The 12,520-nt window shown below is 42.2% G+C and overlaps 1 protein-coding gene across 2 annotated transcripts; it reads left to right on the top strand.

Annotated features, from left to right (window-relative positions):
- Positions 1-8,543: 8,543 nt before the first annotated feature.
- LOC115207598 (jmjC domain-containing protein 8) lies at positions 8,544-12,505 on the top strand. 2 transcript variants are annotated; one of them, XM_029774844.1, is made up of 8 exons: positions 8,544-8,711; positions 8,884-8,979; positions 9,132-9,180; positions 9,296-9,392; positions 9,746-9,865; positions 10,626-10,693; positions 11,139-11,260; positions 11,878-12,505. In XM_029774844.1, the coding sequence occupies exons 1-7, from the start codon at positions 8,623-8,625 to the stop codon at positions 11,151-11,153; spliced, it is 534 nt and encodes a 177-aa protein (XP_029630704.1). In that variant the 5' UTR covers positions 8,544-8,622; the 3' UTR covers positions 11,154-11,260; positions 11,878-12,505. The 2 variants fall into 2 exon arrangements, with proteins under 2 accessions (XP_029630704.1, XP_029630694.1); XM_029774834.1 differs by lacking the exon at positions 11,878-12,505 and having other exon boundaries at positions 9,296-9,352; positions 11,139-11,256.
- Positions 12,506-12,520: the final 15 nt, after the last annotated feature.

Raw genomic sequence — 12,520 nt, 5'->3', positions numbered from 1 at the left:
GCTGTGAACTTAGCCAGTGGAATCTTTGTTAAAGCATTTTTCTATTTCAGAAAGCTACCTAGTGGAAGTAACAGATGTAAGAAGTTACTCTTGTTAATGTGTGTTATTTATCTGTGTCAAACAAGCACACTTAATCCTTCAAGCTTTAATAAACTTAGCTTGTTCTTTATATCTGCTTCTGTACCGTTTCCCTTTAAATGGGCCTAGAACCTAACGTTTAGATGTTACAATTGTAATAAAACATTTATATTTTTGCTAAGGTGTTGTCTGGTCCTTTGCATTGCTCAGAACTGTTGACCCAACTCAATAGGTGGCCTGTCACCAACCTGTGTGTCTTATGTCCTGGTTGAGGGCTTCCCCTTATCAAACAGTAGGCATAGTCTGGTTGTTGTGCCATTTTAGCTAACCCTAGTCGACAATATACTAGTCATGTCCGCAAAAACACTACAGTAAATACTACAGTCATGTCCACAAAAACACTACAGTATATACACATTTATTTAGACTATAGTATTTTTCATGTGTGTATTTTTAATGTGGGTTAGCTGTATGAACTAACTTGTGTTATTCTCAACACATTTCTAAATGCATTGCATGTGGTTGTATTGTGTTTTTAAATCAATCCAGGGATTCTACAGTATACTACACAATTCTATATTGCTCGAAATCAGGGGCGTCCAGTCATCCCGAGGACGATAACAAAATATGTCTGGGATTGTTCAAAACAGACGTTGGGACAGTTGCGGGACGATAGGCCAGAAAATATGAAATGTAAAAAACAGTGATTCCATACTAAAATGTTTAAACACAAAGACGAGGCTGATGAAACATATCACAACATTTAGCTTAAAAATTGATAAACTAGGAATAATTCACATTAGCGCAGCAATGTTTTCACTCGTCTTGGCCATGAGTGAATGTTCCAGAATGCTACTACAGGAGAACACCATTCTCAAACGTGCACCTGATGCGAGCGGTTTTTATAATGCCACGGAGATGGATATACAGCCGAATGGTAAAAACGTAGAAAGAGGGAGTATCAGAAGATGCAACAATAGGATTGTGCCTTACGGCCTTTGGACAGTTGAAGAAATGGTTTCAATGACATATCAGGAAATCTTTGCTTTTTTTCTATGGTCGGATTTTGGCAGTAGGCTATTAAAAGCAAGGTAAAATGATATGGCTATCTATGCATCGCATATGTAATTATTTAGGTTATGGAAATGTATAACATTAGAATATCATTCTAATGTTGGGGAAATAGACCTATTAGAACGTACATTTGACTCTCCCAGCCCGCCGGCCCGGAGCGGAGGTTGCGTGTGCCGTGAGTTGCTGTGGCTTTGCTGGCATGCATACCACACCAAGATTTACATGCTAAAATCGCCACTGTAAACAATATACCACATTACTTCTTACTAGTAATACATTTGTTGTTTTAGATACATTACAAAACATGCTCATCAATTGTTTAGTGTTTTGTTGTTTAGTGTTTAGTGTTTTGGATGGTAAAAAAATCTTAGTGGCTGGTAGATTGCTTTTTATCTACCTGGCACAGTGGCTGGTGTACCAAAAAGTACATTTTAGTCGATGTCCGTTAGCACGTGGTGGTGCTCAAAAAGGTCAAGGCAACCATTCTTCAGTCACTAAAGAGGCATTACCATTTCCTTTTTTTTTTATTTCGCTAATTATATTTATTTATTTTCAACTCTGCATTGTAGGGAAAGGGCTCGTAAGTAAGCATTTCACGGTAAAGTCTACAGCTATTGTATTCGGCGCATGTAACAAATACAATTTGATTTAAACCTGACCTGAACCAGTCACACAACGGATCTCATGATGTAGGCCTAAGTTTTGATAGTGTTTCTACTTATGCCTTTGTGTGTTTATTTTGTATAATTGTAGGCTACTACCTTTAGCACTTCAAGTTAATAAAGTATTTTAATATTTTGTTTTTTAAGCACTACCTCACTGCTTTAGGCCACAGTCACGTGTTCACAATTCTTTAAGAGATGTGTGGATCTAAGGCTGAAGAGGGTGTGAACGAAGCTAAATGGACGTAAACAAAGACCGAAAAGAGGTGGTCGATCACGTTGTTTTGGAGGGGCACTATGTAGCAGTTTTCACTCCACCTCCTCCATAGCCCCCAATGCAATGCAATGTTTTTTTTACTTCGTTTTCATTAATTACTTATTACATTTCCTTGTTGGCAGAATAAAAGTGGGCATTGATTAAAATTAAATATCACTTGAATGACTTATGTACACAGCAATGTTTTGAAATGTGAGCTTTTATTTTGAAGGTTTCCTAATTACCATACAAAGTGATGTCATCGTTTGTGCTGCTGGCAGAACTCTGGTTTTGTTTATGGACGTGACGCAGTTACTTTTGTAACTTTGCCTACCCATATATTATTACTATTTGACAATGCATCCGAAATTAATTGTGCATTCCAACGGAATATCAAGACAGAAATGTGTTTTCCGCAAAGGGAGCAAGTCTCTGTAATACGTAATGGAATATATTTTAATAGGGCCTGGCTTGTAAACCATTTTACAAATTAGTTTCGCTTCCTTACCAGGACGAACTACGCGACTTTATAGCATTTTTCTTCCAGTATAGGATATAGGTCCTGTAAACTCATGGATTTGAACAGTATGCTAGGCCTAGCCTACTTTGTTAATGGTTACATTTATTTTAAGACATTCAGAAAAAGTTGCCTGCCTTTGTATCCCGAAAACAGCATTCATTTTCCAGACCACTTCTTCGTGTAGCTTCCAGCAGACTAGACACTGTCTTGCTGCCTTTCACAGTTTTCTGGCTTCTTCTTCTGTGGAGTTTATCAGCAGTTTGCATCCAATATCATGTTGCATTATCGCCACCTACTGTACTAGATAGAGTACGGCCAGAGACAGGGAGGAACTTAAACAGTTTGCATTTCACATTTGTTAATTAAAGTATTTATGAAATTGCACGGTCATCTAACCCTATATACACTACATGACCAAAAGTATGTGAACACCTGCTCGTCGAACATCTCATTCCAAAATCATGGGCATTAATGGGGAGTTGGAAAGCCTTCCCACTCTCTGGGAATGTTTTCCACTAGATGTTGGAACATAGCTGTGGGGACTTCCTTCCATTCAGCCACAAGAGCATTAGTGAGGTCGGGCTGATGTTGGGCGATTAGGCCTGGCTCGCAGTCGGTGTTCCAATTCATACCAAAGGTTTTCGATGGAGTTGAGTTCAGGGCTCTGTGCAGGCCAGTCAAGTTCCTCCACAGCGATCTTAAAAAAAAAAAAAATCTGGATGGATCTTGCTTTGTGCATGGGGGCATTGTCGTGCTGAAACAGGAAAGGGCCTTCCCCAAACTGTTGCCACAAGGTTGGAAAAACAAAATTGTCTAGAATGTCATTGTATGCTGTAGTGTTAAGATTTCCGTTCACTGGAACTAAAGGGCCTAGCCCGAACCATGAAAAACAGCCCCAGACCATTATTCCTCCTCTACCAAATTTTACAGTTGGCACTATGCATTGGTGCAGGTAGCGTTCTCCGGGAATCCGCCAAACCCATATTAGTCCGTCGGACTGCCAAGATGGTGAAGCTTGATTTATAACTCAAGAGAACACGTTTCCACTTCTCCAGAGTCCAATGGGGACAAGCTTTACCTGACTCCAGCCGATGCTTGGCATTGCGCATGGTGATCTTAGGCTTGTGTGCGGCTGCTCGGCCATGGAATCCCATTTCAGTAAGCTCCCGACGAACAGTTATTGTGCTGACGTTGCTTCCAGAGGCAGTTTGGAACTCAGTAGTGAGTGTTGCAACCGTAAAGCACTCTGCAGTCTCGTTCTGTGAGCTTGTGTGGCCCGGTGGATGAGCCGTTGTTGCTCCTAGATGTTTCCACTTCCCAATAGCAGCACTTACAGTTGACCGAGGCAGCTCTAGCAGGGTAGAAATTTGATGAATTGACTTGTTGGAAAGGTGGCATCCTATGATGGTGCCACATTGAAATTCACTGAGATCATCAGTAAGGCCTGTCTACAGCCAATGTTTGTCTATGGAGATTGCATGGCTGTGTGCTCAATTGTATACACCTGTCAGCAACAGGTGTGGCTGAAATGGCAGAATCCACTAATTTGAAGGAGTATCCAGATACTTTTGTATATATAGTGTATTTGGTGGCGGTAATGCAATATAATATGGATGTCAAACGCCATTAAACCTCAATGAAGAAGAATATTCACGCCTCCAGTTGTCTGAAGACAACACTTTGGTTGTTTTAGTTGTCAGTGTCAACAAAGAACCAGCATCATAACACGGGTTTCTGAGGGCATCACAACCTTTGGTTTCACAATGATGGGTATAAATATTTATCTTTATTTATTTATGTTCCTGCCGAAGATCTAATCTCTTGCTGGGATGTGTTCAATATGGGCACACTAAAGCGAAACATTTTGCAATGGAAAATTTATATCTAGTTCAGGCATATCAACTTCCCCATTTCACATAAAAACATATTCTTCAACTACTGAACATGGCTATGGAAATGCAAACAGGCGTACACACAAATGCATGGCCCCTTTTAAAACGATATTAAAAGTGCCATCAGCAATCCTCGCATCATTTCAGTAGGCTCTGAATGGAACTGACTGTACAGGTGAAAGCCCCTTTGTTCACTTTTAAAGATGGAAATCTGCAGTAGGGGAAATAGTGCCCCTGTCCACCCCACAGATGTGGTTATTGTTTAAGTTTTATTGACAAAGCAGAGCTGGGGAGCGTTGCGCATCGTGGTATTGTTTTGGGGGCATTACATATGTTACTATTCTATCACTGGTGCAATGATGCCCAAAGGGAAAAATAACAGTGTTTGTCGTTTGCAAGTAACTTCTTTGTTGTTGGAATATCACAAACGGGCGTGGCAGTTTCATCAATAAGGATTCCAGCTTTAAGGAATAAGAACAGGTCTGATATGTGTCAACCCAATCATAGTCTTGCATTACCAAGTCTCGTTTTCACTGGCCTTTCGAACAAATGTAAACGGTATTTCTTGAGGGGAGGACAGCTCATAATAATGGCTGGAGTGGCGTCCTCCCTTCAGTAGCCTCCACTGGTATATACAGTATACTGTACATAGAATCGGAGTTGTCAACTGTGATTGAGATGTCTTGGAGTGGGCAGGCCTTCCCCGGGAGGAAGAGCAGCTCTCTCCTCGTCTTGTCAAGACTGAGCTTGAAGTGGTAGGTAGGCCAGAAACCCAGCTGAGATGCGTGTCACCACATGGGTGTCAGAGAGGAGGAGGGGAAAAAAAAAAAAAAAGAGTTGAGTGTCGTGCACATAGCAACAATAAGACACCATGTGAGCATATGCAACAGAGTTAAGAAGGTGCCGTAAGCTAACTCCACAGCTAGCTTGAAATGTCACCAATGGACATATCAAATTAGATCTTTTTCTATAGTTCAAACGGTTCGTACGTTGTCAAGGAGGATGGTCACGTGTGTTTGGGAGCAGAGGATCACTATTTCTAGCCCAGTATGTTACAGGGACAGTGGAGGAAGCTATACTGTAGACAGCACACTGACGTCTGGTTCACATACCTAACAGAATCAATTGACTTGGTGTACAGAGAGAACAGGAGAGGACCTAGTACAAAGCCCTGGGGGACAACAGTAGCACAACCTTGTAGTGAAGACACAGACCTTCTCCACAATCACTTGGTAGGAGCAACCTGCTAGGTAGGATGCAATGCAGTGTGCGCCGCCTGAGGATCTTGTGTTTTATGGTGTCGAATGCAGCAGATAGGTCTAGGCCACTATGACAACAAAACCATCAGCACCTGTCTGGTTACTAACAAACACACACACACACACACACACACACACACACACACACACACACACAGCAGTAAGGAGCTGCTGAGACTGCATGGCTCTTTGCTTTACTGACCAACCAGAAGACCCACAATGAGATGTTCAGAGTTGTCTTCCTGTGAAAATGCCAAACTGGCATTGTCTGTTTATGTAATAAAATGTATTTAATAGTAAAACATCCTTCCTGTTTTAAGATCTACTTTGTTTTTTATTTCACCTTTATAACTAGGCAAGTCAGTTAAGAACAAATTATTATTTACAATGACGGCCTAGGAACAGTGGGTTAGCTGCCTTGTTCGGCTCGGGGATTTACCTTGTCAGCTCGGGAATTCGATCTCGCAACCTTTCGGTTACTGGCCCAACACTAACTACTAGGCTACCTGCCGCCCCAATTGTTTGGTGACTTTGTATAAGAAAGGTTTTCTATAATGATTGGTACATTATATGTGCCTCAAATGTTTCCTGCCATCAAGCCCCATTCCAAAAGCCACCTAGCCTCTTCTATAGGTTTCTTTATACGGTATTTTGAACTTTATTAAAATATGTTATATGGCATGCTGACATTTTTTAAATAAAATATCATTTCGTAACAATGCGTAAATTGCAATGCATTAAATCCTTATCTCTATAATCTGTAAATAAAAGATAATTAGTAAAAATCCAAATAATGTCACAGATCTTCATTGTAAAGGGTTTAAACACTCTTTCCCATGCTTGTTCAATGAACCATAAACAATTAATGAGCATGCACCTGTGGAACGGTCGTTAAGACACTAACAGCTTACAGACGCTAGGCAATTAAGGGCACAGTTATGAAAACTAGAGGCCTTTCTACTGACTCTGAAAAACACCAAATGAAAGATGCCCAGTGTCCCTGCTCATCTGTGTGAACGTGCCTTAGGCATGCTACAAGGAGGCATGAGGACTGCAGATGTGGCCAGGTAAATAAATTGCAATGTCCATACTGTGAGATGCCTAAGACAGCGCTACAGGGAGACAGGACGGACAGCTGGCAGCTCGCAGTGACAGACCACGTGTAACAACACCTGCACAGGATCGGTACATCTGAACATCACACCTGCGGGACAGGTACAGGGTACAGGATGGCAACAACAACTGCCCGAGTTACACCAGGAAAGCACAATCCCTCCATCAGTGCTCAGACTGTCCGCAGTAGGCTGAGAGAGGCTGGACTTAGGGCTCGTAGGCCTGCTGTAAGGCAGGTTCTCACCAGACATCACCTTCAACAACGTCGCCTATGGGCACAAACCCACCGTCGCTGGACCAGACAGGACTGGCAAAAAGTGCTCTTCACTAACGAGTCGCGGTTTTGTCTCACCAGGGGTGATGGTCAGATTTGCGTTTATCGTCGAAGGAATGAGCGTTACACTGAGGCCTGTACTCTGGAACGGGATCGATTTGGAATTGGAGGGTCCGTCATGGTCTGGGGCGGTGTGTCACAGCATCATCGGACTGAGCTTGTTGTTATTGCAGGCAATCTCAACGCTGTGCGTTACAGGGAAGACATCCTCCTCCTTCATGTGGTACCCTTCCTGCAGGCTCATCCTGACATGACCCTCCAGTATGACAATGCCACCAGCCATACTGCTCGTTCTGTGCGTGATTTCCTGCAAGACAGGAATGTCAGTGTTCTGCCATGGCCAGCGAAGAGCCCGGATCGCAATCCCATTGAGCACGTCTGGGACCTGTTGGATCGGAGGGTGAGGGCTAGGGCCATTCCCCCCCAAAAATGTCCGGGAACTTGCAGGAGCCTTGGTGGAAGAGTTGGGTAACACCTCACAGCAAGAACTGGCTAATCTGGTGCACTCCATGAAGAGGAGATGCACTGCAGTACTTAGTGCAGCTGGTGGCCACACCAGATAATGACTTTTGAATTTGACCCCTCCTTTGTTCAGGGACACATTATTCCTTTCTGTTAGTCACGTGTCTGTGGAACTTGTTCAGTTTATGTCTCAGTTGTTGAATCTTATGTTCATACAAATATTTACGCATGTTAAGTTTGCTAGAAATAAATGCAGTCGACAGTGAGAGGACATTTTTTTTTTTTGCTGAGTTTACATGTATTCATCAAAAGGTGAACTGTGGTATACAAAGAGAAATATACTATACCAAGCAAACGTTATAGCTGGCTATTTTAGTATATAATTCTGCCAAAATAAATATTGTCAAAGTCTGTGAAGGACAATTAGAAAGAATTGTGGAGAAAATGTATGCCCTTTCATCAGTTTAATTTTTATACAAAAATACAAATTAAATGTACCGTATGCAATGTATTACATTTGTGCAATTCAAATGGTCATTGCTGGAAGGGATGCAGCTAATGTCAAAGTAACGTCAAAATGTGCACGTTACAGTGGCGTCAGGGAGAATTTTAGCAAACCCTATCCCATTTCCTAACCTCAACCTAATTCTCCTTACCTGGTATGTTAATTACCTAATCTGCTGCTGCCGTGTAAATTCTCCTAACATGCTTCGAAAGGTCACTTCTGACATTAGCTGCATCCCGTCTAGATAAAAACAATACAAATTGTACTTCTTGTGGACCCCTCCATAGACAGCTCGTTGGTCAAATGTGATTGGTCCATATGAACACTACACTTCAGGAAGAAGGAAATCAATAGCCAATGGGCATTGGCACAACCGGCAGGAGCAATCTTAACCCTTTCTATTAGAAACTCCATAAAGGTATACGGACATGAGGCGTATTTGCGAAGCACTGTAAAGCTATTTCCATATGGAATATAAATTCGGAATACAAGTATTTCTCCTGTTGTTTTGGAGATCGGCTTTAGATGCACTGGTGTCGGAGAATGACGGAGGGTGGTGAGTTTATTTCAGGCTAAGTTACGTCTTTGACCATCTATAAATTACGACTACTTCTATTCTTGTTTTTTTTTCCACTGATTTGAACTTTTAATCAATATCTAACTCTTACATTCATTCAATAATACTAGTATTCGTAGCCTAAAAAGCGTATTTTTCCCCTCGCATGCAGGTCGTCAAATTCAGAATACAGTTTGACTGATGAGGGTCCATGCAACATTGACATCTGGGACAAAGCTTCGTTATCACATCACCAGTTTATCCAACAGTACGTACTGTAGTCTACTTCATGTGTTCAGCCTGGGTGTGTTTGCAGTCTCTAAATCATTACACTGTGTGTTCTGCACCCATACATTGGAAACGCCTCTTTTCTATCAAGGTTTGCACCAGTATGTGTAACACACCTCGTTTTATTCCTAGATATGCCTACTCCAAACCAGTCATCCTTAAAGGTTTCTCTGACAATACGGTACATGTGAATCAAAAAAGCAATTACACAAATAAACTTGTCTCATAGGCCTTACTAACACACTTAATATCAGTCTAGCAATGGGCTCTGGTGAACGTAATTGTTTTGTTTTCAGAAATTCCAGTTCTTGTGCTCCAAGTCCAGCCTGCTGCAGCAGTATGGAGAGAGGATGGTGAGGCTCAGCACTGCCAACACATACTCTTACAGGAAAGGTACACACACACACACACACACACATAATGTAGTCATCCTAGAAGGTACTCAGTGTTCTCTATTTGTAGTACATTACTTTGCCTCTTCGTTATCATTTTGTGGATGTCCGGTTTGAGGAGTTTGTGGACTTGCTGCTGAGGCCTCAGTCTTTGGACACACTGGGCAGTGGTGAGTTTGGTGTCTGGAACACCTAACTGTCGTTGTACAGTACATGAGCTCAACAGGAAAACCATGATCCGTAAAATAATACAACATGCCATGTGATCACGCTGAAAAGTCAAAGCATTAACAGAAAGAATTTAAAGTTCACACAGCCAGACATTCTGTATCTCACCCGGTCTCTCTTTGACAGGCACTCTGTATTTCTTCGGGGACAACAACTTCACTGAGTGGCACTCTCTGTTTGAGAACTACAAGACACCACGCTACATGCTGCCTCACACCACGGGGGCCTACAGCTTCGGGATCGCAGGTCAGTGGATCTGTATGGCTCAGTTAGGACAGCTCCCACAGTTGTGTCAAGTTGGCTGGATGTCCTTTGAGTGGTGGACCATTCTTGATACACACTGGAAACGGTTGAGCGTGAAAAACCCAGCAGTGTTACAGCTCTTAACACAAACCGGTGCACCTGACACCTATTACCATACCCCATTCAAAGGCACTTAAATATCCTCTGAATGGCACACATACACAATCCAAGTCTCAATTGTCTCAAGGCTTAAAAATCCTTCTTTAACCTGTCACCTCCCCTTCATCTACACTGATTGAAGTGGATTTAACAAGTGACATCAATAAGGGATCATAGTTTTCACCTGGATTCACCTGGTCAGTTCGTCATGGAAAGAGCAGGTGTTCCTAATGTTTTGTACACTGTATAATATTAATATGTTGTGGATTATACTATACCAGGGTCAAGGGTTGGATATCAGAATCATGTCGTACAGCTGCAGTGGTGTTCAGGGTAGATTCAACGATATGGCGTTACCATCCGTAGCAGGGCGACTTGTACGGGACACAGAGTACGAAGCAAGAGGCTAAACTCCGATGCATTAACTGCCACCTGCAGGTTGGCAGAGAGCTGAACAAACCTCCATGCACACTGATGCATCTGTGAAGAGGACATCTTAATAGTGTGTGATACATACAGCCAGTTACTGTGGTGACTGTAAAGAACAGGCTGTCATCCTCTGTTGAAGCTTACCTCCTGTGCCTTTATCCACCCACCCAACCAGGCCCAGGAACAGGTGTACCCTTCCATTGGCATGGACCTGGCTACTCTGAGGTCATCTATGGCAGGAAGGTAAACAACACATTAACTGCCTATCAAATCATGGTCCACTTTATGCTTGATCATTTCTCCTAAGAATATCTTAAAATCAAGTCAATTTATTTAAAGTGCATTTCACATGAGTCACAACACACTTTACATCAATAAAACAACAATAGGACCTTGAAGAAAGAGGAATAATGGGGAAACGACAAACAAAATGAACATGTTTCAAATACAGCTGTCCCAGCGTCCCTAATGACACCTGGTTAATGTAAACATTGGTCCAGCACCAGTAGGTAGGCTGGTGTAAGCCTGAATCCAGGGTCAGCCCTGCCGGCTGTTAGCCTCAACATCTACACTACCTTGTTGTAATTGATGCTGTTAGCCTTAGCACGCTACACTACCTTGTTGTAATTGATGCACGTCTGTTAAACACAACAGTATGAGATACCTTTTAATTCTCCAACCACCACAGCGCTGGTTCCTGTAACCCCCGGACAATGCGCCCCATTTCCACCACCCTGTCCTGGGTCAGACACATACCCTTACCTGCCTGAAGAGGAGAAGCCCATAGAGTGCACCATCCGGCCAGGAGAGGTCAGAGAACTACCATTAAGGCTGTGTTCACAGGCAGCCCAATTCAGATCTCCTTCCTTCTACTAATTAGTCTTTTGACCAATCAGATCAGCTCTTTTTACAATAATTGGTCGAAAGATCCAAATTTGTCTGCCTGTGCCAACGCAGCCATAATAGATTAGACCGACTGGTTGAATATCGGAATACTTTAACTGTCACCCTTCCCTCCATCTACACAAGACACTAACATCAGCTAAAATAATGTTGTATGCATTTTCCAACATAGAATGGGATAACAATCAGGAGTCATCATTTGGAGGAATTTCAACCATGGGTCATTAACATGAGCTAAAATTACTTTTAAGGCATTTAACCATATAGGGATAGTAGGAGCCATATTTCTTTTTGAAATTTCAACTATGGAATATCATTTGAAACACTTAAAACAACCATGGGGATCACTACGTTTGAGGCAAACATTACTTTTGAGCCATTGTTTTCACTGAATTGGAATGATAGGCTGCATTCAGATTATTTCTTATGTATTTTTGCCTTACCAAGGCAAAGCAGGACGATAATATCAAGTATTAATAACTTGTCACTCCAATGTCACTGACTTTTTGTGTTGTTGCTGATAGGTGCTGTATTTCCCTGACCACTGGTGGCATGCCACGCTCAATTTGGACACCAGTGTCTTCATATCTACCTTCCTGGGCTGACCCCTGACCCTGCAACAGACAGTCATTGCCCCGTGACCAAAGCCCTTATAGAATACTTTCAACATGCATCATTCCTTTTTCCCCTCTGTGGTAATCACAGATTTCTTGCACAGTTCTCAATCCCCCCTCAGACAGCACAGATCACACAGTGGTTACTGATTAGTGAGGGGGAGCAGGAGGGACGCACTTTCAAAAGTATCATGTCAGCTGAAATGGCACCACACCACTCCTGTCAACCAAAAACTGCCCAAAAAGTTATCTAAAGCTGTATTTCCGCTCTGTCGTCATAACAACTATGTAGATCAGTGGTCCATCTGTTCAGAGACAAAGAAACAAAGCGGTCAAAGACTATTGGAACGTCTACTGACCAATAGGAGATGAGTGTGGCTTGTTCTGACTGTATTCCCTGGAAGTCACACACTGGTTTTCTAGCCTGTTTCCACTTCTGTGACTTTTCCCATCGGTTCCCTTGTACCGGGCCAACTAGGTCAAAAGCAGCTAATATGTTTCACATTTATTTAAAAAAAAATAAAGTACTTGAAAATAAGATGACCATTTGTAT

This window comes from Salmo trutta, chromosome 1, assembly GCF_901001165.1.
Source record: "Salmo trutta chromosome 1, fSalTru1.1, whole genome shotgun sequence".
NCBI lineage: Eukaryota > Metazoa > Chordata > Actinopteri > Salmoniformes > Salmonidae > Salmo > Salmo trutta.
The sequence above is the reverse complement of the archived record's forward strand: the minus strand, read 5'-3'. Positions and strand labels throughout refer to the sequence as shown.

Coding starts and splice junctions, on each gene's coding strand:
- LOC115207598 (XM_029774834.1), top strand. CDS start 8,623: ATGGAATATAAATTCGGAATACAAGTATTTCTCCTGTTGTTTTGGAGA. Junction 8,712..8,883: donor TCGGAGAATGACGGAGGGTG/GTGAGTTTATTT, acceptor CCTCGCATGCAG/GTCGTCAAATTCAGAATACA. Junction 9,866..10,625: donor CTACAGCTTCGGGATCGCAG/GTCAGTGGATCT, acceptor CCACCCAACCAG/GCCCAGGAACAGGTGTACCC.